Here is a 26,169-nt window from a genome sequence, read left to right as displayed (position 1 = left end):
AAGTCTGACAAACATCATCACACAGACCTGGACTCCATATTTATGGTGTGTAAATGTTCATCCAGTGACTACAACAGACACCAACAAAGACTTGAGTTTGAAGCTGCACTCTTTAGACCAGTAGAGCTTTACTCTGTGACAGACAGGGGTTGAATTGGGATTGAACAGGTTTGGGGTGGGAGAGAGTGGGAGAGGACTGGGAGTTGTAGTTCACCACAGAGCAATAATCCATCAGCCTCAACAGATATGTTCTGTATGAATATGGTCTGTTGGAGACTTTTACAAAACATTTCTGCTCCTTCTTCTTCATCTACAGTGAATCTTAAAGAAAATTTTATTTAGTTGTTTTCCAGATAATTTCAGCTGTAACTTAATAACAGAGACCAAAGTTAATTAGATTCAGTCCTGGACCTCCATGGACTCTGTCTCTACAGGGTTTAAAGATGGAATAATTCATCAGTGAACTAGTTCAGGTGGTCTGATCCATCTTCAGCCACAGTCACAGTTAATACCCTGAATTTTCACTTCCTAAGTTGATGTGTTGAAGGGCTGTATCAGTTTGGTCTTCATGTGATGAACAGGATCTCTGTGTTGTCAGAATCTAAACTCAAACTTAGTAAGTTACACCAGTGAAGTTAGTTTAGTGAAGTCAGCAGGTCTGAATCTTTCTGTGTAGCTCTGGAAAGAGACGTGGCAGCAGATGATACAGCAGCAGCTAAAGTTGAACTCTGCTGACTGATGATCTGATGCTTTGATCCATCAGTTTATACTGAGAGTGAACTTTACAGAGGATGTTATTGTGTTCCAGCTGCTGGAGGAGAACATCGTCTGTTTTATGAAGAACGAGCTGAAGAAAATCAAAAGATGTCTGAGTCCAGATTACCCACAATTCATCAGTAATGAGGATGATGAGGTGGAGGAAGAGCAGTGGAGGAGCAGAGAGGCATTTCTGAAGATCACAGTGAACTTCCTGAGGAGGATGAAGCAGGAGGAGCTGGCTGACTGTCTGCAGAGCAGTAAGAGGATTTAACATGATGGATCAATTAGACATTTACTAAAGTCTCAGGAGATGGAGAGAAATCTGATAATATTCTCATTCCTGACTAACTAACCATCAACCTTGTGGTTTTCAGTCTCTTTGTTTTTTCTTTATTCAGAAAGTTGTGCTGGCGTTTGTCGACATAAACTGAAATCTGGCCTGAAGAAGAAGTTCCAGTGTGTGTTTGAGGGGATCTCTAAAGCAGGAAACCCAACCCTTCTGAATCAGATCTACACAGAGCTCTACATCACAGAGGGAGGGACTGGAGAGGTCAATGAGGAACATGAGCTCAGACAGATTGAAACAGCATCCAGGAAACAGGACAGAGCAGAAACAACCATCAGACAAGAAGACATCTTTAAACCCCCACCTGGAAGAGACCAACCAATCAGAACAGTGATGACAAAGGGAGTGGCTGGCATTGGGAAAACCGTCTTAACACAGAAGTTCACTCTGGACTGGGCTGAAGACAAAGCCAACCAGGACATAGAGTTCACATTCCCCTTCACCTTCAGAGAGCTGAATGTGCTGAAAGAGAAGAAGTTCAGCTTGGTGGAACTTGTTCATCTCTTCTTCACTGAAACCAAAGAAGCAGGAATCTGCAGCTTTGACCACTTCCAGGTTGTGTTCATCTTTGACGGTCTGGATGAGTGTCGACTTCCTCTGGACTTCCACAACACTGAGGTCCTGACTGATCCTACAGAGTCCACTTCAGTGGACGTGCTGCTGACAAACCTCATCAGGGGGAAACTGCTTCCCTCTGCTCGCCTCTGGATAACCACACGACCTGCAGCAGCCAATCAGATCCCTCCTCAGTGTGTTGACATGGTGACAGAGGTCAGAGGGTTCAGTGACCCCCAGAAGGAGGAGTACTTCAGGAAGAGGTTCAGACATGAGGAGCAGGCCAGCAGGATCATCTCCCACATCAAGACCTCACGAAGCCTCCACATCATGTGCCATATCCCAGTCTTCTGCTGGATCACTGCTACAGTTCTGGAGGAGGTGTTGAAGACCAGAGAGGGAGGAGAGCTGCCCAAGACCCTGACTGAGATGTACATCCACTTCCTGGTGGTTCAGTCCAAAGTGAAGAAGGTCAAGTACGATGGAGGAGCTGAGTCAGATCCACACTGGAGTCCAGAGACCAGGAAGATGATTGAGTCTCTGGGAAAAGTGGCTTTTGAGCAGCTGCAGAAAGGAAACCTGATCTTCTATGAATCAGACCTGACAGAGTGTGGCATCGATATCAGAGCAGCATCAGTTTACTCAGGAGTGTTCACACAGATCTTCAAAGAGGAGACAGGGCTGTACCAGGACAAGGTCTTCTGCTTCGTCCATCTGAGTGTTCAGGAGTTTCTGGCTGCTCTTCATGTCCATCTGACCTTCATCAACCCTGGAGTCAGTCTGATGTCAGAGGAACCATACTGGCCATACTGGTTGGGAAACAGATTCTACCAGAGTGCTGTGGATGAGGCCTTACAGAGTCCACATGGACACCTGGACTTGTTCCTCCGGTTCCTTCTGGGTCTTTCGCTGCAGACCAACCAAACTCTCCTACGAGGCCTGGTGACACAGACAGGAAGTAGCTCAGAGACCAATCAGAAAACAGTCCAGTACATCAAGACAAAGATCAGTGAGAATCTGTCTCCAGAGAAAAGTATCAACCTGTTTCACTGTCTGAATGAAATTAATGATGGTTCTCTGGTAGAGGAGATCCAACAGTCCCTGAGATCAGGACGTCTCTCCACAGATAAACTGTCTCCTGCTCAATGGTCAGCTCTGGTCTTCATCTTACTGTCATCAGAAAAAGATCTGGACGTGTTTGACCTGAAGAAATACTCTGCTTCAGAGGAGGCTCTTCTGAGGCTGCTGCCAGTGATCAAAGCCTCCAACAAAGTTCTGTATGTGCAAATCAGTCCATCTAGTTTAACTGGATCTTTTTATTTAGTTGAGACTCAAAAACATGTTTCTTTAATCACCTTATCTTCTTTTGCTGCTTCCTCTTCAGACTGAGTGGCTGTAACCTCTCAGACAGAAGCTGTGAAGCTCTGTCCTCAGTCCTCAGCTCCCAGTCCTCTAGTCTGAGAGATCTGGACCTGAGTAACAACAACCTGCAGGATTCAGGAGTGAAGTTTCTGTCTGCTGGACTGAAGAGTCCACACTGTGAGCTGGAAACTCTCAGGTCAGATTTAATTTTTTCGTCAAGACTTTTTTTTTTTCTTATGATTTTTCATAAAATGAAATAAAATGAATTGAAGATGTTTGCAGATTTAGGAGACTGTCACCAGTATGAAAAGATTAAGGTTCCATAATTAATCAGTGATTTGATTCACCACCTGGAGAACACACTCAGTGAAACAAATCAAAGACACACACACACACATTTTTGAGCCAACAGGTGCATGCTGGATTATGCTGGCATCCTCCTGGTGAATCCTCCAGTGGTGTTTTCTATGTTCACTGAGGATCATTTACTTTTAGGGAGGTGGACACAACCTTTCTGCTGCTTTTGGCATCTGTCACAGTTGTGATGATGGAGTTCTCATTCAGGAAAATATTTAAGGGGCTCAAAGACACCAGAGGTTGGGTGGACTGCTGATATGATGCTCTGTGGATGAATGAACCTGGTTGAACATTGAGCAGAATTAATGCATCACTATACAGTGTTTGTGTACCTGAGAGAGTAACTGTTTCTTTATTCTGTGTGTTTGTGGTTCAGCTGTTGTGTTGCTCTGCTGTTGTTTCTCTGTTTTATTCTTTATGAAGTAACGCTTGGAAAAAAGACGAACATGTTTACTTCCCTAACAATGGAACAGGAGAAAAGATTCATGAAAACAAATTACTTCCCTCTACTACAGCTATTACAGTTACTAGTATTTGGTATTTGTAACGGCAACAAAGAACAAACGTTAGTCATGAAAAACACACACATTGCAGAACCCAGGGCTCTACTTGCAGACTGAGCTAAAACACTGACAGCTGGGTTAAATGTCATGCGTTGGGCCAATGTCAGGCCAAGACATGTCATATTCAAATATGTCATTCATGATGAGTTGGGTTTTCTGTCTAGAACTTCTGCAGCTTGTTTGTAGACTGTTTGACTGGTTTTAGAGTGGACTTACCTGCCAGTGCTCAGATTGTTATACAGGAGTTCATATGTGGCAGAATCAGAACTAGAAATGAAGTTTGGCTGATTCTGCTGTTTGGTTATTTCTGATGTGTTAAAATCACAATGTTGAGTCAGTTCAGGTTCTTTGCAGTGTTGTTTCATTTTCTCATTAAATCTTGTCACTGTTTGTATTTGACTGTTGTGAAGCTGCTTCCTGTTGGTTCAGCTGTCTGACTTTCATTTTCTAAACTTCTACTTTCTAAACCTTCAGCTCTGAACAGATGATGAAACATTGAGTGCTTTCAAGCAGGAACTTTGTCTCCTAAAGTCACATCTTTTTTTCTTCACTCAGGTTGATAGGCTGCAGTTTGTCAGAGATCAGCTGTTCTTCTCTGGTCTCAGCTCTGAAGTCCAACCCCTCCCATCTCAGAGAACTGGACCTAAGTCGGAATGATCTGCAGGACTCAGGACTGAAGGATCTGTGCAGATTTCTGAAGAGTCCTCACTGTAGACTGGAGTCTCTGAGGTCAGTTCAGGTTTTGTTGTAGATCTTGTATGTTTAAACCAGATATTATTTTCATGTAGAACATAAGTTTATTCATGTTTTATCAACAATATTTTAAATAGTTGTTTTCATGATAATAATATTGGGACAAGGTTGTGGACCAGCAACATTTGAGATGTTAAAGTGGGTGATGAGTTTGAAAAGGTGGAGAAGTTCTGGATCAGGACATTTCTGTGTGATTATCAGTCATCTGATCGCCATGATTTGTTCTTTTTCCAGGTTGAGATGCTGTTGGTTGTCAAAGATCAGCTGTTCTTCTCTGGCCTCAGCTCTGAAGTCCAACCCCTCCCATCTCAGAGAACTGGACCTGAGAGGAAACCTCCTGCAGGATCCAGATGTGAAGGAGCTGCATGATCTTGTGGAGAGTCCAGACTGTAGACTGGAGACTCTGAGGTCAGTCCACTGTGGTAAATCTTTAATCCACCGCTGAATCTAATGTCCTAATAAATGTCTTCAGACTTGGAGGGTGTGGAGCTGAGGACCAGAGTCAGTTGTGTGTCTCCTGGGAGGTTGTTGTGGTGTGGCCCTACTCAGTGTCAGTGTGTTACTGAAGTAGATGGAGTTCAGAGCAGCGGTACAGAAGCTGAGTGATGAGCTGCTGTGGACGGAGTCAACATCAAAAAGCTCTTCTACACACTTTGAAAACAAACAGTCCCACACATGTTGAAATGTTCTTCATTTAGAAGATGTTAGAGCTTCATCTTCACATCAAAGCAGAACTTTCCTTTGCTGCCACATATTTATGAAGCAGCCATCTGTTGTATTCCTACACACAAGTATGTCCTGTATTCCACTGCAGCTGCAGGTCAGCTGAGGGAATCACTTTGTTTTAGAGTGAGGAGCTGCTGAACTTCAGCCTCCAGTGGCTGAAATGACAATTACACTAAAGAAACACTTCAAACATCCAGACAGAATGTGGTGGCACTTTTTTTTAAAGTCTTCTGAACATTTCTGACTGATTATCAATGATTTTATCTGCATCTTTTATTCCTCATTCAGATTTGACAACTCCAGTTTGTCAAAGATCAGCTGTTCTTCTCTGGTCTCAGCTCTGAAGTCCAACCCCTCCCATCTCAGAGAACTGGACCTGAGTCAGAACGACCTGCAGGATTCAGGACTGAAGGATCTGTGTGGTTTTCTGAAGAGTCCTCACTGTAGATCGGAGACTCTGAGGTCAGACTCATGTTTAATTTCTGCTCTCAGATTAATATAATGTTACAGTTGTGTTGACTCTGGCCTGCAGACAGGTTTATATTTATGAGGGAAAATCCTCTTCAGGTTTTAATTTTTAAACTGTCAAATGATTGAAAGTAACTTTTGAAAACCAATTTTGTTTGATTTTCATTTTCGAAACTTCTAGTTTCTAAACCTTCAGCTCTGAGCAGATCATGAAACACTGAATGCTTTCAAGCAGGAACTTTGTCTCCTAAAGTCACATCTTTTATTCTTTACTCAGGTTGAAGAGCTGCAGTTTGTCAGAGATCAGCTGTTCTTCTCTGGGCTCAGCTCTGAAGTCCAACCCCTCCCATCTCAGAGAACTGGACCTTAGTTGGAACGACCTGAAGGACTCAGGACTGAAGGATCTGTGTGGTTTTCTAAAGAGTCCTCACTGTAGACTGGAGACTCTGAGGTCAGACTCATGTTTTATTTCTGCTCTCAGATTAATATGATGTTACAGTTGTGGTGAATCTGACCTGCAGACAAGTTTACATTTATGAGGGAAACTCCTCTTCAAGTTTCTAACGTTGAATGGTTTGAAAGTAACTTTGGGAAACAGATTTTTGTTTTATTTGAAAACGACATTTTAATTGCATGCAGTTTTTCAGTCAATCTTGCGTGTTGAATCAAAAGCAACTGCACTTAGGTTTGCCTAAGATGATGTTTGGCCTCTTATCCCAGGTGTGGCCTCTTATTTCCAGTGTGTGCATTTAATGCCAATGGGAAAGCACAGTGACCTTAAAACATAGCTTGTATTTGATTAACTGAGTACAAAGACCGTGAAGATGATGAAAGACTCTGCGATTAATAGCCATTTTAATGGTACATCAGCGACAGACTGACGTCTGGCTGCGTGCCAACATCGTGGTTGTTGTGAGCGGTTCAAAATGCAAAATTGGGCAAGTTCAAATTAAACGACAAATGGATGGAAGAGGATACATTTAGGAGGTGGTTGGCTTCAACAACAATGACGAAATGTGCAAATTATGCAAAAAGACCTTTTTGTTAGGGACCATGGGGATCAAAGCCATCCAGTCTCACATGAAAGGAGGAAACCACCAGCGGCGTGGCAGCAGCTAGCCAAAGCGGGGCCAGGGTTAAATTGTCAGGAAAAAAAAGTCTTACATTTTATCCTTTGAGGTTTTAAATGGTCTTTAAAAGGCATTAAGTTTTACTCTTAAAGGGGTGCAAGAGCCCTGATTAAAGCTCTATGTTTCTAGGACTAATTGAAGTATTTCTGAACACAACTGTCCATAATGATCTTTGTCTTTTAGTTCAGTTATTTTTAATGTAAGGTTCCACACTGTAAGTGTTCTTATTAAGACAGTAGGTTCTTCATTTTGGCTTCCTCCAAACATCCAGAGATCATTTATCTCTGTGCTTTAGGAACAGTTTGTTTATAATATCTGTTATATCACAACATCATTTATGAATGAAAATATCAGATAAATCACTCATATAGAATATTAATTTCAGCTCACTGGTCCAGAGAAGGTGATGCAAAGTGTCAAAATTAAATATCTTTTTCTATGATCAGGCAGCTTCACAGATCTGTTCCAGAGCTGGAGCATTTGTCTCTTATGTCTGATACTCGAGGGCCCCCAACCCAAATCACCATGAAGAGCCAACACTGAGGTCAATTTGTGTACTGCTGTAAGATAACCAATAGCTCTATGATGCTGAGTATTACAAAGAGAATATTCACAGAATCTCCAGACAGCAGAAGCATCGTCTGACAAACACACACACACACACACACACACACATTATAGAACAGAGTGAAAGTATGAACTCCCAGATGAGCACAGTGTTCTGACTTGTTCAGTCCAGAATCCAGGGCTCTACCTTCAGACTGAGCTAAAACACTGAGAGCTGAGTGAAGACATCTTTTATTGTTTACTCAGGTTGGAGAACTGCAGTTTGTCAAAGATCAGCTGTTCTTCTCTGGTCTCAGCTCTGAAGTCCAACCCCTCCCATCTCAGAGAACTGGACCTGAGTCAGAACAACCTGCAGGATTCAGGACTGAAGGATCTGTGTGGTTTTCTGAAGAGTCCTCACTGCAGACTGGAGACTCTGAGGTCAGACTCATGTTTTATTTCTGCTCTCAGATTAATATGATGTTACAGTTGTGGTGACTCTGACCTGCAGACATCAGGCTGATATTATACTGATCTACACTGAGGATCTTCATGCTGACGTCTGTTTTCTTCTTCTCTGGTTTAGTCCAATTTCTGTGGCAGAGAAATGTTGAACTACTGATTTAAAATTTGAAGAAAAGAAGAAAAATCTTTCAGTGTTTCAATGACAGGAAACATTTTTCCACACTGACATGAACAAATATATTTTCAGTGTTTTCTTGTTCCAACACAACTATAAAGTCATGTGACTAAAGCAGACTGACTGAGAGATTCAGACCAAACTCAGCATGTTTATTAAACGTGGTCACTGCTGAATGAAGTGAAAATGTTCTAGATGTTGTGAATCATATGTTGACTTTTCTCCAGAGTTCAGTCTGACATTTATTTTGTCTTTGAAGACTTGAGGATGTTCAGTAGAATCTCTAATAAACACGGGCACAGATGGAGCCACAGGTGGAGCTGGTAGAGTGTAAGAGGTGGAGTCACTACGTCTTTATGGAAGCAGCAGCATGTTGTCGTTAATATTTATGAGAGCTGTTTGTCACTGTTTGTATTTGACTGTTGTGAAGCTGCTTCCTGTTGGTTCAGCTGTTTGACTTTCATTTTCTAAACTTCTACTTTCTCAACCTTCAGCGCTGAACAGATGATGAAACACTGAACACTTTTAAGCAGGAACTTTGTCTCATAAAATCAGATCTTTTATTCTTTACTCAGGTTGAGGGGCTGCAGTTTGTCAGAGATCAGCTGTTCTTCTCTGGTCTCAGCTCTGAAGTCCAACCCCTCTCATCTCAAAAAACTGGACCTTAGTCACAACAATGACCTGAAGGATTTGTGTGATCTTGTAGAGAGTCCAGACTTCAGACTGGAGACTCTGAGGTCAGTAGAGTTGGAGTCAGTTCATGTTCCTTTCAGTAAAATTATTCCAAATCCCGTGTGATTCACAACAATATGAGGGAGGGATAATCCTCTTCAGGTTTTAAAAAGTTAAATGGTTGTAAGTAACTTTGAAAAACTGATTTTTATTTATTTGAAAATGACTTTTTAATTTCACACAGTTTATTAATCATTCTTGTATTTTTTTAAGAGGAACATCATATGTTCATGAATGTTTCTATGTTCATACAGTCTTTAGTCTGTGGTTCTTTTTAATTATTTGCATGTCAAAATGTCCAACTCACATGAGTTTATAAGACATTTTTTTAAATCATACAGTGGCTTTTGTGACAACATAAATGCTCATAGATCTGCATATCAACATACACAAATACATTTCATCCTTTTTTGAAGTAACAATGTTATATAATATTTTTAGCATAACAATCAACCAAACAAAAGATTTTACTGTGTTTCCAATAATAAAATCATCTGCCATGTGAGTTCCAGTAAATTCCCATTTCTCATACTCATCCAAATCAAAGAAATCGACATAAGTGCACACAATTTTAAGAACAAAAACACCTCTTAGGTGCTCGTATGCAGAACAACAAAACAAAACATGGATCTGACTTTCTACTTCATCCAGTTTGCATAGTGAACAAATCCGGTCTTCCTCAGGTGTGGCATTAAAGCTCCCTGTTTCTGGGACTAATGGAAATGTTCCTGAACACAACTGTCCATAATGATCTTTGTCTTTTAGTTCAGTTATTCTTAATGTAAGGTTCCACACTGTAAGTGTTCTTATTAAGACAGCAGGTTCTTCATTTTGGCTTCCTCCAAACATCCAGAGATCATTTATCTCTCTGCTTTAGGAACAGTTTGTTTATAATATCTGTAATATCATAACATCATTTATTCATGGAAATATCAGATGAATCACTCATATAGAATATTAATTTCAGCTCACTGGCCCAGGGATGGTGATGAAATATCTTTTTAGTAATTCTATGACCAGGCAGCTTCACAGATCTGTTCCAGAGCTGGAGCATTTGTCTCTTATGTCTGATACTCGAAGGCTCCCAACCGAAATCACCATGAAGAGCCAACACTGAGGTCAATTTGTGTACTGCTGTAAGATAACCAATAGCTCTATGATGCTGAGTATTACAAAGAGAATATCCGCAGAATCCCCAGACAGCAGAAGCATCGTCTGACACAGGACACACACAAACACACACAGACACACACACACACATTATAGAACAGGGTGAAAGTATGAACTCCCAGATGAGCACAGTGTTCAGACTTGTTCAGGGCTTTACCTGCAGACTGAGCTAAAACACTGACAGCTGGGTTAAATGGCATGTGTTGGTCCAACGTCAGGCCAAGACATTTATACTGATCAGTGTAGGACATCATTACTGTCCCAAGATTAACAGCTACTCAACTTCTCACACTTGATTTTGGCCTAAAATGCTCCACTTGTGTTTTGTCTTGGTTCTCTATTAGTCTCCACTTCCAGCACTGTTTTGGAACAATGTTCAGCATAATGTGATTTTTTTTTTCCCCCTTTCTTTCTTTGCCAATAGAATGGCTCTATTGGTTCAGTTTGGGATATTTCAGTCATGATGCCAATTTAGTTTGAATATCAGACAGATTGTGAGAACTAATGCTGTCATTTTAAGTCAAATCAAATCAGATTTATTTGTATAGTGCCAATTCATAACAAAGTTACATCAAGGCACTTTACATATAGAGCAGGTCTAGACCAAACTCTTTATAAATTTATTTAAAGAGACCCAACAGATCCCCCGATGAGCAAGCACTTGGCAACAGTGGCAAGGAAAAACTTCCTTTAAGAGGCAGAAACATCGAGCAGAACCAGGCTCAGGGGGGGCGGCCATCTGCCTCGACCGGTTGGGTTGAGAGTGGGCGAGAGAGAAAGGGTTAGGGTTAGGGTTAAGGTTAAGGTCAAGGAGAAGTATGGAGGCTGATCCATTGTCTGAGGCCATTAGAATGTCATTGGAGACTTTAACCAGCGCTGTTTCTGTGCTATGATGGGCTCTAAATCCTGACTGAAACTCTTCAAACAAACTGTTCCCATCCAGATGATCGTGTAGTTGTTTTGCTACAGCTTTCTCAATGATTTTAGAAATAAATGGAAGGTTCGATATGGGTCTATAGTTTGCCAAAACATCTGGATCAAGATTAGGCTTTTTAAGCTGGGGTTTGATGACCGCAGTCTTAAGTGCCTGAGGTACATAACCCAGAAATAAAGTCAGATTAATCAAATCTAGAATGAACGGCACAATTAAATAAAAGATCTCTTTAAAGAGGTCAGTTGGTACTGGGTCTAATAGACAGGTTGACGGTCTGGATGATGAAACTATAGAAGCTAGCTCTGAGAGCTTCAGAGGTGAGAATGATTCCAGATGTAAAAGAGGGTTAGCTGCAGCTGATTCAGGAGTTGCTGTATTCAGTAGGAGATTTTCATCTAACGTAGGCAAGAGCTGATAAATTCTGTCTCTGATGCAGAAGCTGCTTCCTGTTGGTTCAGCTGTTTGACTTTCATTTTCTAAACTTCTACTTTCTAAACATTCAGCTCTGAACAGATGATGAAATATTGAACGCTTTCAAGCAGGAACTTTGTCTGCTAAAGTCACACCTTTTTTTCTTTACTCAGGTTGGAGAACTGCGGTTTGTCAGAGATCAGCTGTTCTTCTCTGGTCTCAGCTCTGAAGTCCAACCCCTCCCATCTCAGAGAACTGAATCTGAGTCACAACAATGACCTGAAGGATTCAGGACTGAAGGATCTGTGTGGTTTTCTGGAGAGTCCTCACTGTAGACTGGAGACTCTGAGGTCAGACTCATGTTTTATTTCTGCTCTCAGATTAATATGATGTTACAGTTGTGGTGACTCTGACCTGCAGACATGTTTATATTTATGAGAGAAAATCCTCTTCAGTTTTTTAAAATTTAAACTGTTAAATGATTGGTAGTAACTTTGGAAAACAGATTTTTATTAATTTGAAAATGACATTTTAATTGCACACAGTTTATCAATCAATCTTGTATTTTTGAATGGGGACATCATAAATTCATGAATATCTGTATGTTAATATGCAGATTTTAGTCTGTGATTTATTTCATTTATTTATTTATTTGTTGAATTAAAAGCAGCTGCACTTAGGTTTGTCTAAGATGATGTTTGGCCTCTTATCTCAGGGCCTTCATCAGTTCATTAGTCCTCACTAGTCTGACAGACAGTGGAGTTGGACCCAGGTATTTAACCTCTGTAGGAGTGTTCACAAAGCTCCTTGTGACAACAGCCCATTAGAGGAGTTCCACTGACCATTGTTAGTCCACTACTGTAGACACATTTGTGTGTCATTTCTGTTGTGGAAATTCCCTGCTGCTGGTGAAGAATGAAATAGAAACTTTTACCGGCCGACAAGTTTTTATTTTCTTTGCAAAGAAAAAGTCAATCATCCCACGGGTTGTAAAATTGAAGAAAGACTCCAAACATGGGGAGAGCTAAACATTTATACTTGAGTAACGCCCCCAACCCAAAGGTGTGTTTTCACACCCTCTGGTCTGCCCAAAAGGATCTGACATCCTGGTGAGGAAAAGGGAAGTGGGGTATCCCAAGTAGATCAAATGTAAGGAACTGAAATTACCATTAAATTTCATAAAAATGTCCGACCTAGATGGGTTTATAAGACGTGTTTAATCAAGTGGCTGTTGTAACAACACAAACTCTCATATATCTGCATATAAACTTACACAAATACATTATTTTCCTTTTCTCAATTAATAATGTTACATAACATTTTTAACACAACAAATAACCAAAAAAAAAGATTTTGCTGTGCTTCCTCAGCCTTGGAAATAAAATCAGCTACCACATGAGTCTCTTTGCTAAAAAGGAATTCATGTCTGTTTGTATTTGACTGTTGTGAAGCTGCTTCCTGTTGGTTCAGCTGTCTGACTTTCATTTTCTAAACTTCTACTTTCTAAACTTTCTAAACCTCTGAACAGATGATGAAACATTTATTACTTTCAAGCAGGAACTTTGTCTCCTAAAGTCACATCTTTTATTCTTTACTCAGGTTGATGAACTGCAGTTTGTCAGAGATCAGCTGTTCTTCTCTGGTCTCAGCTTTGAAGTCCAACCCCTCCCATCTCAGAGAACTGGATCTGAGTCACAACGACATGAAAGTTTCACACCTGAAGGATCTGTGTGATCTTGTGAAAAGCCCAGACTTCAGACTGGAGACTCTGAGGTCAGCAGAGTTGGACTCAGTTCATCTTCCTTTCAGTAATATTGTTTAAATCCAGTATCAGAGCAAAGACTCAGTGTTTCCTGTGAACCTTCAAACTCCTCAGTGAAGCTGTGAGAGGAGAACTCTGTTCTCCTCTCACAGCTTCACGAAGATTTCACAGCTTTCACAGATTTCAGAATTAGACAGAAAGACAGAGATAAAACAGTCAGCCAATCAGATCAGAGGACTGTTGTGATCACGTGACCATCAAATGAAGCAGATTCCAGCTGAAGAACTCAGAGATGTTCAGATTCTGGTCCTCGTCCATCAAACTGTCAGATCTGAGCTGAGACTGTTTGTTCTCTGATCAGGTTCATCTGTCACAGCTCTGAGATCAGTCTGACTGAAAGCTGCACATCACTGATCTTCTTTCATCACACTGTCACCATGTGGTCTTTCTGCAGACCAGAATCCTGTCTGTCAGTCAGAGTCTCTCAGTTTAAATGGACCTTCAGTAAATCATCAGTAAAGTGATGAACCTTCATGACTCAACTCTTTATCTCCACTGTGGACTCAGAGAAATGTACTGAGTCAGCAGACTTGATGCTAAAAGAGTTTCCAGCTCAGTGTGTTCACTCCACAACCTAGCTGAGAGGAAGCAGCTGCTGCCTGAAGTCCCTGCAGGTCTTTATGTTGGATCTGCATCACTGACTGACAGCTGATGGACAGAGTCAGGAAACACTGATGGATCTGCTCTCTTCTTCTTCTTTTCACAGCTGCAAGTGGTGGCAGTGTTGATGGAGGATCAGCTGCTTCCTGATGATCCAGATGTTGCAGCAGCAGCTTGTGCAGACTCTGGACCATGTTCCTGGGAGGTGGAGAGGAGAGCTTCATCCAGCAGAGACTGACAGAGGAATCAGAACTGGTCTGAGAACAGAGTCCAGTCCACCATGATCCCAGAGACTCCTCAAGTCCTCCTCTCCTCTCAGCCGGCTCCTCCAAACTCCACCTGGGGTTTAGGTTCAGCTTCTTCTGGACCCTTTGGGAACATTTCCAGAAGTATTTTTGTATAAAAAATATTTTCTTGTGAGACATGTGACAGTCAGTCATCACTGATAAATTGGCCCTTTCTTCCCTTAATAAAATGCAATTGTTTTTTATGGTTTTTCTGATCTCAAATAATTATTTTTATCCACATGTGGCAAAAATTTTCTTATGTCAGTAAGTAATGGTAGAACTGCAGAAGCAGAATTTATGTCCAGATACAATTTTTGGAATTTTGTGTACTGAATGACCTTTGTGCAACAAATATAACGTCTTGTTTAATATGAGTGTCTCTGTCTAAGTGGATGGTGATGTGGCCTGGGTGGGGGAAATTGTCTTTATTTTTATATTTTCATATGGAAGGCATTTGTGCAACATTGTTCTTAGTTTGAAAAGTGCTGTATAAATAAAGTTTAAATGATTGATTGATTGACATAATACAGTCCAATAATCCAACTTTAGGTTTTCTATATATCAAGCTCATGAGCACTGGTGGGGATCACACAGAAAAGGACAAAGGTATGAAATAAGATTTTTTTTTCTTTTAATTAACAGAAACAATGTCACAACAAAGAACAATTTACATCATTCTGAAATATAACTGCAAAAAATTGACAAAAACAGGCCCTGTTTAAGAAACGTTAACTAAGCATGAGGAGACTGAAGCTTAAACATGAATGAACAGAAAATACCTGACTCATAAATGGCACACTGCAGTTTACAACATTTCCTGTAATAGCATATGCACAGTTTGAAAGTTGGAGCAAATCTTTAGCGTCATAAGTAAAAGGGGAGTTTTTCCGTCACGTCATGGGCCGTGGGGGTTGCATAATGCCCACGTGTGCTGGGCCCGTAACCCAGAGGTCGATGGAACCATCCTCTGCTATTCTTACACAAGAGATGCTTTATCACGAGAGTCACTTTAACAGGGAAATATCAGGAATTTTTCAGCAGCACCGATTAACAGGAAAACATGGAGAATGTCATTTATCACTTTCTCCAGTAATGTGTACAGTTGTCACTGTGATGCTGTTGAATGCTTATAGGGCCGCTGTTCTTGTGTTGTCCCGCCCGGACGAAAGTAACGCAATCAAATTCTGGACTGGAATTGCTTACATTTTGGTCATTTTTTTTACAATTAACAATTACAAATATATAATGCACTTTAATTATTTTATTTGTTTCAAATATGTCAAAAAGTACAAGCTTCAATGTGAATCATCTTGTTTTTATATGATTACAAATTTACAACGAATTGCACATAAACCAGGGTTAGGGTTAGGAGCCAGGCCTCTCTGTGTTGTTCTCTTTATAGTCTTGTCTGTCATGACAATGCAGAATCGTTGTGTTTTGATAAGCTGTTAACTCGCAGAGTGCGGCTGCATTACTCTCGTCCAGACAGGGACTTCCAACATTTACGCCAGGTTTTCTCCGAAACCGCAAACTTCAGGATGTGTTAGAAAACTAAATGACCTATTATATCATTACAGGTATGACACAGGAAATGATAATCACAATGTTTAAATCAAAAAGTTCACCGCTCAGACTAATTTACTTTTCGGTCTTAAAAAGCATTTTTCCGGCAATAACTTAGTGGAAGTATGACGTATAGTCACCAGATGTTTCTCTGGTCTGGAGAATACTGCTTGCTGAACATCGATGTCATTTAGTGTGTTTACGCTCATCCGATTCTGAGTGTTAGATAGATAGATAGATAGATATTTTATTTATCCCAGACTGGGAAATTGCAATGTAACAGCAGCATTACACATAGGGAATAAAATATATAAAAAATATATGCAATAGAATAAAAAATATATACAGTAAAGTAAAGTGCACATTGACTGTGAGTAATGTACAGGGTTATTTAGCTGTTATTATACAGTGTGATGGCATGTGGCAGGAAAGATTTCCTGTATCTGAGCTGTAGTAGTGGGAGAAGTTGCTCCGCTGTCGGTCCACTGTGTAATGGAGAGGGTGCTGCTCATTGTCCATAATGGATAACAGTTTGTTCAGTATCCTCCTCTCCACTACAGTCTCAAAGGAGTCCAGTCTCAGACCAAGTACAGAGCCACCCTTCTTGACGATCTTGTCAAGTCTGTTGGTGTCACTGGCTCTGATGCTGCTGCCCCAACATGCAACAGCAAAGAAGATGGTGCTGGCAAATGTTACATTTGTCTCGTTTTACTTTGGTAACACTGCCATGTTTGAGTCGATATAAATTCAGTGACTCTTTGAAATGATCGCGGTACGGATGATAATCCCATTAGCCGGTCTATGGCGTTTTCTATTGCATGTAAGCATTAAGCTAATGTTGGGTTAAACATTAACTGACACTAACTCCATGTTGCTCCATCCCTCATCTCCTTCAGACCCGATTGAAGGGAGAGATGAGATGATGTCTTTGAGCTCATTTCGGACTCTCTGCAAGTCGTCTGCTGCCTGCCTGATGGATTGAACAAATCTCATGATCTCAGATCTGACTTGGGTAGCATTTCTGGAAGACTGGCCCTGTTCCTGTGACGTGTCTGAGTTGTGCTCTTGCATCACTGAGCTGGTGGATATGTTGTCACCAGCCTCAGAAGCTGCGCCCTCACCTGCTGCCTGTGCCTGTTTAATGTGGTGTATCTCTCTGGCATCCATCGCAATAAAAATGATATCTACTGCAATAAATAATCCTGAAAACACACCTGTTGCTACCTCTGCCACACGTACCACCCTGGATGCCTGAGCTGCGATCCTTCCCACGTTTATCACTTGGATTAGTCGAGTCAATTCAGAAAGGCCAACTAGACCCCTTCCTACCCTTTCAGCCTTTGCCAGGTTATGTGCGCTGAACTGGTTATTCTCAGTGTGCAGTGTGTCAGTTGAGCCATATCTGCTCCTGATGTTGTGTAAACTGTGGCCAATCTCCTGTAACCAGGTCACCACTAATTTAGTTTTATGTTCAAAGTATTTGATGATACTTCAGACAGCTTTGCGATCAGATGCCTGGTTGACCATATTTCTTACATTGGAGGCACCAGCAGTGAGCCCACCAAGTGCACCAACACCCACTCCAACCCCGGTGACAATAAGAGAGGCTCCGAAAGTGAAGGGGGTCAGTATGAGGCCCATTATGGATGTAATCCCTCCCACCGCTCCAATCACTCCTCCAGTCAGACTGCCGATGGTCGTGCCTTGATGCACACGCTCCAAACTGTCAGCCACTTCTCTGAGCTTATCCAGCTTGATCTGGAGATCGTCCACAGTTGTTTTGCACTAAGAAAAAAAAAAAAAGCATAGACATTTTAAGTGGAGTGCTTGCTGTCAAAATCTATTTTCAGAAGTTACATAAATCATCTGTAGTCCATCATGATACCTTGTTTGAAAGACAGTTTATGATGAAGGGACACTCCAGGATCTCACTGGCTGTCGGCCTTGATTGAGGGTCAGTATTGAATATGTCAATAACAAGTTGACGGAGCTCTGGTGAGAACGTTTCTGGGAGACATGGATGAGGACCATGGATGAGCTTTGGCATGAGCTTGATTGTGGTCTCCGCTGTGAACTGAAACCACATAAATATAATAAAATACTTAACTCATCATAAAGTAAGTGAAATAAAATCATGACATTTCTTTCTATTTCAGGAAGTCATACTATGTACTCCAAAGCCTGAAGAGGCCTGTTTTCTGAAAACAAAAAAAGTCAACAAGCCAAAACAACATATTTTTTATTTCATATTTATTTGTGCATTACATAATGACAATTAATATTTTAGACAATTTCTATTTCAGAGTCAACAAATTGATAATTTATTGGTAACTCACCACTGGTTTTTGAGTGCAAATTTCAAAGATTATGCATCCCAATGACCAAATGTCACTGTAAATAAAGTGGTAGTATTAGTATTGTGTTGTTAGCAGGAACAAAATTACACGAGCCAATGAACCAGATAACACTTTAGACAAAAGGATCCTTAGCAGTAATAGCTGATTAGGGCTTCTGTTTGTAAGCACAGAAAACTTCAGTTCAGTTAAAATATCTTTTTATAAAATGATTTGGTGTAAATGCTTTCAGTGTAAGTTACAGGGAGAACAGCTCTCTACATTAATTTTAAAATGATGTTGAATGATGATGAACAGTTAATTAAGATATAGCGGCAAATCTTAGCAAAGTTACATCAAGGTACTTTACATATAGAGCAGGTCTACACCAAACTAAATTAAATACTTGACTTGATATTATTTTCTGTGCTGTCTTAGATTTGATAAAATCAAATGTAAGTTTTGTTGCTGCCTTACTTCCACAGTAGAAAGCAGTATGAGATGTTACAAAACTAGCTGCAAACAGGCGGCTGTTATGAGACAAAGCTTTACCTTTTAGCATCATATGTCCCCTTTGTGAAGAGTTCTGGTGGCAGATATGACATTTCCTGCAGACTGGCATCGGTGGTTTTTGAACTAGGTGATTAAAAATAAGTCCATAAAATAAAGGAATAACTCCAATACAAAAGAATTGAAATGCTAATATGTATGTAATATAATGTTTATACTTTTCATAGGCTTTCCCAAAATCGCTCAAGCACACAGATCCAAATTCAGTGAGGAAGATGTTCTATCAAAGAGAAGAGACAGGAAGCACAAATCAAGTGATCTGATTGGCTAATAAGAGCAACCTGCAGCTCTGATGTCAAATTACTTTTCACAGACCTGAATCACTCCATGACTGACAAGTAACATTTAGCAAAACATTCAAGACTAAGATGAAAAAAAGGAAAAATTCAAACAACGGCTCTAATCTGTGATCTAAGTTCACTCCATGGCCGGTCATAGGCTATTGCTTACTAAGATAGCTTTCCTGATACAATATTACAAAATCAGATATGACAGACCTTTTGTTTATTTTATTTTATTTTATTTTTTGTAAAAAATTTGGTCAGTAAGTTCTGTGAAAATACAATGTTTTTATAATGTGGACATTCTGTACCTCCGGTTTCAGACATTTGTGCAGCAAGCCTTTTTCATGAATGTATCTTAAAGCTATACAGATCTCAGCAATCCAGCTCAGTACCTAGAAAAGACAGTTGAGGAATAATCTGTTGGAGTGGGATGGAGTAAAGTTTGCTGAAATGTGTTTTGTGTTTTTGTGTGTGCGCTGTACCTCAGACTCTTCACTCTTCTCTTTGACCTTTATGACAAAGTCCCCCCCTTGACAGTAGTCCATCACTATGTAGTAAACCTTATTGTGTTCGTCTTCATGACAAAATGGAAAAGATCTGTTAGCATTTGAAACATATCAACTTTGAGATGTTAGCACTTTCTTTTGTGGTTCAAGTCGGGAAGACAATTTGGCCCGTGAATAATTGGATGGATTATTCAGAATTTTATCAACCCAATCCAAACAGGTTTTTTAAACTGATAAATAAAATTGATTTAATTCTCCATTTAATTCCTGATGTTCGTTTCTGACAACATCATTTTGTGGTCTGGACCAATGAGCTAGCCACCATCACAGAGCTGGCTAGAGCAGGTCTGGTTTGTAAATGAAACTGTGGTGAAAATAAAGCAATGCTATTGACTGCATGGTCACACCATGGAAGAGGAAGAAATGAAATAAAAGAAAATCAGGCATTAATGTGTTAGCAGCTGTAAAATCTTTGTAGCATAGACTTTACAACTTAAAGGCACTTACCTTTATTAAGCTCATAAAGATTTTAACTTTTGATCGCAAACGGCATTGCAGCCATCTAAATATCTAAATACAAATTATTAAAAGCATCACCAAATGCTGAAATGATGTTTGAATGCCAGCTTATAAAATAAAATTGTGCTTTGAAATGTAATTTGTTGCATTAGTCTCAGAATTGATCCTAGTTGTCTCAAAGCAGAGGTTTCTGTTAATCTTGAGTTCTATTGTTTAACGTAAAGGACATTAAACTTGATGCAGGTTTATTGAAGCTTACCTCTGACAGAGTTCTTGAAACTCACAATATGAGGATGACTTGCTTCCTTCAGTATTTCCATTTCATTGGTTAATGCTGAAACAGCTTCTCTGGGTATCTGTTAAAATCATCACAGCACTTGACTTGAGATGGAGAGGTTCAGGCGGTATGTCTGAGATCGTAGTCAACAAACCACATCCTGAATGTAACACTGAGACACAGATTCTAACTTTTCATGCAGTATGTTTCAGACTGTAAAATAGTGAAGGCCTGCTCACCTTTTTTAAATAAATATTTTTTAAGAGATACGTGTCATCTTCCTTTGTGACAATAAAAGCATTTTTTGTTTCTCTCTGAATCTTGTAGCCATTCAGGCTGCTCTGGCTTCCCCCCATCATTGTTATTTCCTGAGAACACAGATGTCAAATTCACACAAATGTCTTTATTTCATACAGTTATTGGAAATGTAATTCAAGTAATAGGGGTTGAAAACATTTGGATAAGTTGATCAGAGCATTAGAATACAGCCCTGTTGGCCCTGCGATGGACTGGAGACTGGTGTCCCTCCCTGTCTCAGTGTTACAGAAGTCCACTGTGAGTCTCTGTCCCTCCACAGTCCACAGGGACAAACTGACAGTGAAATAATAATAATGTTAACACTCACCGGCCTCAGCCTTTAGTTTCCCTGCTTCTGCTCCGACGAGTTCAAATGGAGGTTGAACTCTGAACACTTTTCCTCTCAGCTGCTGAGTTGGAAGTCACATGGCCCTGTGTGGGTTAGGGTTAGGGTGTGTATGTGTGTTTCCTCTGATATGGGTGTTACTGTGTCTCATGTCTCCCTTCTTCATTTTTTGACATGTAAGAGGAAGAGGAAGAGAGGAAGGAAGAGACTCGATAAACTGTTCAAGAAGGCCAGCTCTGTCTTGGGTTGCCCCTTTGAATCAGTGCAGGTGGTGGGAGAGAGGAGGATGATAGCAAAGCTGTCATCAATGATGGACAATGCCTCCCACCCCACGCAGGACACCATCAGTGCACTGTGCAGCTCCTTCAGTCACAGACTCCTTCACCCCATGTGTGTGAAGGAGAGATATCGTAGGTCCTTCCTTCCTGCTGCTGTCACACTGTTTAATAACCAGGACTGACCCCCCTGTAGACCACGCACACTAAGAGTAATACTGTGCCATATTCTTCTAAGCACCCAGGTGCAACTACAGCTATGGGTAGCACTACTTGCTATTGTGTGTCTCTGTTTGTTTGCTTGTTTGTTTGTTTCTCGCTGCTGTAACAACGTGAATTTCTCCATTGTGGGACAATAAAGGAAAATCTAATCTAACTCTTTGAAGTTGACGGTGGGTCCAAACCAAAGGACTGATTTAAGATGATGTAGCAGGAAGACGCAGCCTCACTGAGTCTCCATTTCAACTTGTGTCCAAAGTGTGGACTTCAAACTAGATACAGTTGTTAAACCTGACTGATAGGCTGAGTAATAAACAGACTTGTAATAAACAATCTACGCCATGCTCGGTGCCCCCTTTCCTTTTGTTGGAAACATGAACCACGTCAGCCAATCAAAATGTTATTGGGAAACGAGCAGCATTTGGTTGCTGAGGAAGAGGAGAAAAATGTTGAGTGACAGCAGTGAAAGAAAGACAGAGATATCGATAGTGAGCTTTTAGATAAAATTAATAATTTGTGCAGCACCTCATTGTGAAATCCAATTGGTTTGGAAATATTTGTCGATAGCTGTCAAAAGGCCGCCTGAGGCATTGATTGCTATTTAATATCATTGGTTGTAAATCACTGTTTTTGAAATTCAGTATTTTATATCTTTCAAAACAATAAAATTTTTCTGAGGACATTTATATTTCTTGTGTTGTAATTTTTCTGTTGCTAAAGTTAATATTAAAACTGTGAAGAATATGCAGCCAGAGTAAATAATACAATCATTTGTGTTTATGTCTAGGTTGATTGGGCATCGGTCCATTAGTAATGCCTCGGGGCTGAGATAGGGGAAGGCACACACGTTCATTAAAACAAGACAAAAAATTTAGTAAAAATTGAGAGCTACCAGAATCTTGCTGCTGCTTGTTGAAGCACATGTTCTTGTTTTTTTTTTTCTACTGATGTCAGACGATCTGTGGTGTAAGAAGGTGATGTCATTGTCACCCCTGAAGCTCTCAGACGTAGTTTCTATCGTCTCATCATCTAAACCACCAACCTGTCTATCAGACTGAGTACCAACGAGCTTCTTCAAAGACATTTTATACTTAATTGAGCCCTTCAGTTTTACAGAAGCAAAAACAAAACAACACTCTGAGGTATTGCAACACAACATGAGTTCTTGATCTCCCACACAGTTGTTACAGCACTGATAAGTTGGTCTTTCATGTTCCAAGGTAGAAAGCAAAGAAGCAGTTAATGAACATGTTCTACGTGAATAAGTATGAGATTTGCCATTTATTACATTCCACTCTACATGTTGATGTGAGCTCAGCTCATGAACATTGCAACTTTAAGATGCAGAAACCTCAGGCAGAACCAGGCTCGGTGGGGGGGCAGCTGCCTCGACTGTTTGGGTAGGGAGAGAGAGAGAGAGAGACGCGTGGGGGGTTCAGTAGAATAGGGAGAGAATGAGAGCAGGAGCTCTGTCTTCATGTGAAACTGAATGGATTATGTCATAACTGAGTTTGTGAGTTACCCAGCTGTATGTAAGTGGGGGAGAGGATATAAGTAGGGGCACTGCCGGACTAAAAAAAAAAAAAAAAAAAAAAAAGAAAACACTGCTGAGTTGGCAGGTTGCCATCCAGTGGAGAGAGAAGGAGTGTGTGAGCAGTAAATCTGGCTGGAGAGTCACGTGAGTGACGTCTTTAATGGCCAAGATGACGACGGAGTGACATCGACTACGCCCCCGTCGGAGCCAAGATGGCAACTGGTCGCCACGTGTGAATGTGTGTGAAGGGAAGAAGAGGAAGGAGAAAGAGACGACATCACCACAGTTGATTATTACAATATCACTAAACAACAGCTGAGCCGGCGAAAGGAGTTCACGGGTCGGGTATTGGTCCTTTAACTAGTGATACTGCTCAATCACTGATCACGGTGATGGCCAGCACGTAGCACCAATCAATTTTACAATTTATGGGATTTAAGGGAAATAAAACAAAGCAAACAAACGGATAGAAGTGAATCCCAAATAAACAAAATACACGGTAAAACAAAATATAATGTGCGCTATTCTAACTGTCTCTGCCCAGACGATCCTCTTACTTTGGTTGCTCCGCTCCTCCGGAGTGAGGGAGTTAAAGAGAGATCCGCTCCGAGTGTCCGCGAGTGTTCCTTAAGTTCTGAGTTGCTGGCAGAAAGCTAAATATGGAGAGGAAGGCCCACAAGAAGTGGAGCAGAGCATTGGTGGAGGAAGAGCAGGGAGCAGGTTTTAAACTTCTGTTTAGTTTGATTCATAGTTTTTTTTCACTGACTTATGTGTAGTTAAATGAAACACTCTAGTCCTGTGAGTTTAAAGAAGGATTAATCCGTTGGTTAAAAACCCCAGTGTGCCATTTGTGAGTCAGGTACGTTCTCTTCATTTATGTTTAAGCTTCAGTCTCCTCATGCTTGGTGGACCTTTCTTAATTTGGGCCTGTTTTTGTCCATTTATCAGAGTTATATTTCAGAATGACTTCAATTTTTTATTTGCTGTAAAAAAAAAAAAATCTGTTAATTCAAAGAAAAAAATCTTGTTCCATACCTTTTGTCCTTTTCTGTTTGATCCCCAACAGTCCTCATTAATTTAAAATATTGGAAACGTTTAGTTGGATTTGATGACATAACAGCAAGACAAAGTGGGTCAAAGTGGGTCTTCTGTACTCTACAGACTGTGGAGTTCATATTCTGATAGACTTTAATCACAAAGTATCATAGATACGGCACACAGCTGAAACGTTTCCTGTTCAGGATGGAATACAGCACCTCACTAAGTGCTTGTCCAGGCAGGAAAAGATTCAGCTAGTAGCTTGTTATATCTACAGCATTTAACATTGGGAACAAGGCACCGCTGGGATTTGAACCCAGGCTCTCCTGTTTACGAGACAGATGCTTTGACCAGCTAAGCCTCAGCACCACTCTGAACGACGTCTATTTGTAGAGGATCTGGTAATGGAAGTGTAATGTGTATCCTGCAGTTCAGGTTGTTGGTAAAGTGGTTTGTTTTAATGTAGCACTCTGCATCTCCCTGAATCTGTTTGACTACAGATGTGCATTTTCATTTTGGACCCCAGGAAGAGTAGCTGCTGCCTCTGTGAGAGCTAACGGGGATCCGAACAAGTGATAAACAATAAAGAGACATTTCCAATCATCAGAACAAATAAAAAAACCTTGACCTTCGTTACACAGACCACACAAGTTGGTGACAGAACATTATGTTCCTTGATGTTACTTCAATATATTTGAAAATTGTAAGCATGGTGTTTTACATTAGCATTTTGTTTGGGGCAGTTGGGACTTGGAAATTCAGCCTTATCAGAAGGGAATGACCAAAAAAGACCAACGATACATCAAATCAAATCAAATCAAATCAGATTTATTTGTATAGCGCCAAATCATAACAAAGTTACATCAAGCCTAGAAGTTACAAATGCATGGACTAGTTTTTCTGCATCATCCTGAGAAAGGATGTTTCTGATTTTCCTAATGTTTCTCAGGTGGAAGAAAGCTGCCCAACTAACTTGTTTTACGTGAGGGACAAAGGACATGTCCTGGTCCAAAATTACTCCAAGCTTTCTTACAGTGGAGCTGGAAGCCAAAGTGATGCCGTCCAGACTGATGAGATGTTTAGATAGTATTTTTCTGAGGTGCTTAGGACCGAGTACAATAACTTCTGTTTTGTCAGAGTTGAGAAGTAAAAAATTTCCAGTCATCCAGACTTTTATGTCTTCAAGACATGCCTGCAGTCTGACTATCTGACTGACTTCATTTGGCTTCATTGATAGGTACAGCTGAGTATCGTCTGCGTAGCAGTGGAAGTTGATGCTGTGTTTCCTGATAATGTTGCCTAGAGGAAGCAGATAAAGCGTAAAGAGGATTGGTCCAAGTACCGAACCCTGCGGGACTCCATGACTGACTACAGTACATGAGGAGGAGCTGTTGTTTACATGAACAAACTGATGTCTATCTGATAAGTAGGATTTTAACCACCTTAGTGCAGTTCCTTTAATTCCAATTTCATGTTCCAGTCTCTGTAGTAAAATATTATGATCTATGGTGTCGAATGCAGCACTAAGATCTAGAAGGAGAAGTATGGAGGCTGATCCATTGTCTGAGGCCATTAGAATGTCATTGGAGACTTTAACCAGCGCTGTTTCTGTGCTATGATGGGCTCTAAATCCTGATTGAAACTGTTCAAACAAACTGTTCCCATCCAGATGATCGTGTAGTTGTTTTGCTACAGCTTCATCAATGATGGTGAGATAAAAGTTGATGAATGGTTCCAAGTTATAACAGGTATTTCAGGACAAAGCAACAACTGGTTACTTATGGTAGAACAAGCTGCAAACACGACTATAGGAGATTGTGTAGTGTGTATGGGTCCTAGGCTGATATTACAAATAATACCTGCAACGATCGATAAAAAATGTGTTGTGGAAGTGATGAATAAAACAAATCCGAACATCACTTGTGCAAAGTGGGATTTTGTGTTTCCCGTCACTATGTCAGAAAAAAAGAACTCACTGATAGCTTATCTAGTGTTTTGCCTGAACAATGGCACCACAAGAAAAAATCTGCAACCTGGTTAGCAGACGGTGATCCTACATACATTGATGCAATCGGTGTACCATGAGGTGTTCCAGATGAATACAAATTAGTAGATCAAGTAGCAGCAGGATTTGAGTCACTTTTATGTTGGTGGTGTACAATTAATAAGAATGCAGACAGGATCAACTACATCCACTACAACGTTCAAAAGTTAGGTAATTGGACACAGAGCGGCTTCGAGGCGGTA

At 40.5% G+C, this 26,169-nt stretch overlaps 2 protein-coding genes across 2 annotated transcripts in view; one reads left to right on the top strand and one right to left on the bottom strand.

Moving 5' to 3' along the window:
- LOC115038391 (NACHT, LRR and PYD domains-containing protein 12-like) overlaps positions 1-26,169 on the top strand; it is a gene marked incomplete at its 5' end in the record, with an annotated part of 488,710 nt that overhangs the window by 117,956 nt on the left and 344,585 nt on the right. Inside the window, one exon of the mRNA XM_029497227.1 lies at positions 3,045-3,218. Within this exon, the coding sequence (XP_029353087.1) occupies positions 3,045-3,218 (174 nt within the window). The remainder of the gene's footprint in view (positions 1-3,044; positions 3,219-26,169) is intronic.
- Positions 14,878-20,476, bottom strand: LOC115038409 (serine/threonine-protein kinase Nek3-like). Its single transcript, XM_029497249.1, has 9 exons — positions 20,453-20,476; positions 20,196-20,292; positions 19,394-19,485; positions 19,220-19,303; positions 18,786-18,847; positions 18,610-18,693; positions 18,061-18,115; positions 17,610-17,798; positions 14,878-17,509 (listed from the first exon to the last, which is right to left on the bottom strand). The coding sequence occupies exons 2-9, from the start codon at positions 20,254-20,256 to the stop codon at positions 17,216-17,218; spliced, it is 921 nt and encodes a 306-aa protein (XP_029353109.1). The 5' UTR covers positions 20,257-20,292; positions 20,453-20,476; the 3' UTR covers positions 14,878-17,215.

Source organism: Echeneis naucrates, unplaced genomic scaffold (genome assembly GCF_900963305.1).
Source record: "Echeneis naucrates unplaced genomic scaffold, fEcheNa1.1, whole genome shotgun sequence".
Taxonomy (NCBI): domain Eukaryota; kingdom Metazoa; phylum Chordata; class Actinopteri; order Carangiformes; family Echeneidae; genus Echeneis; species Echeneis naucrates.
The sequence above is the reverse complement of the archived record's forward strand: the minus strand, read 5'-3'. Positions and strand labels throughout refer to the sequence as shown.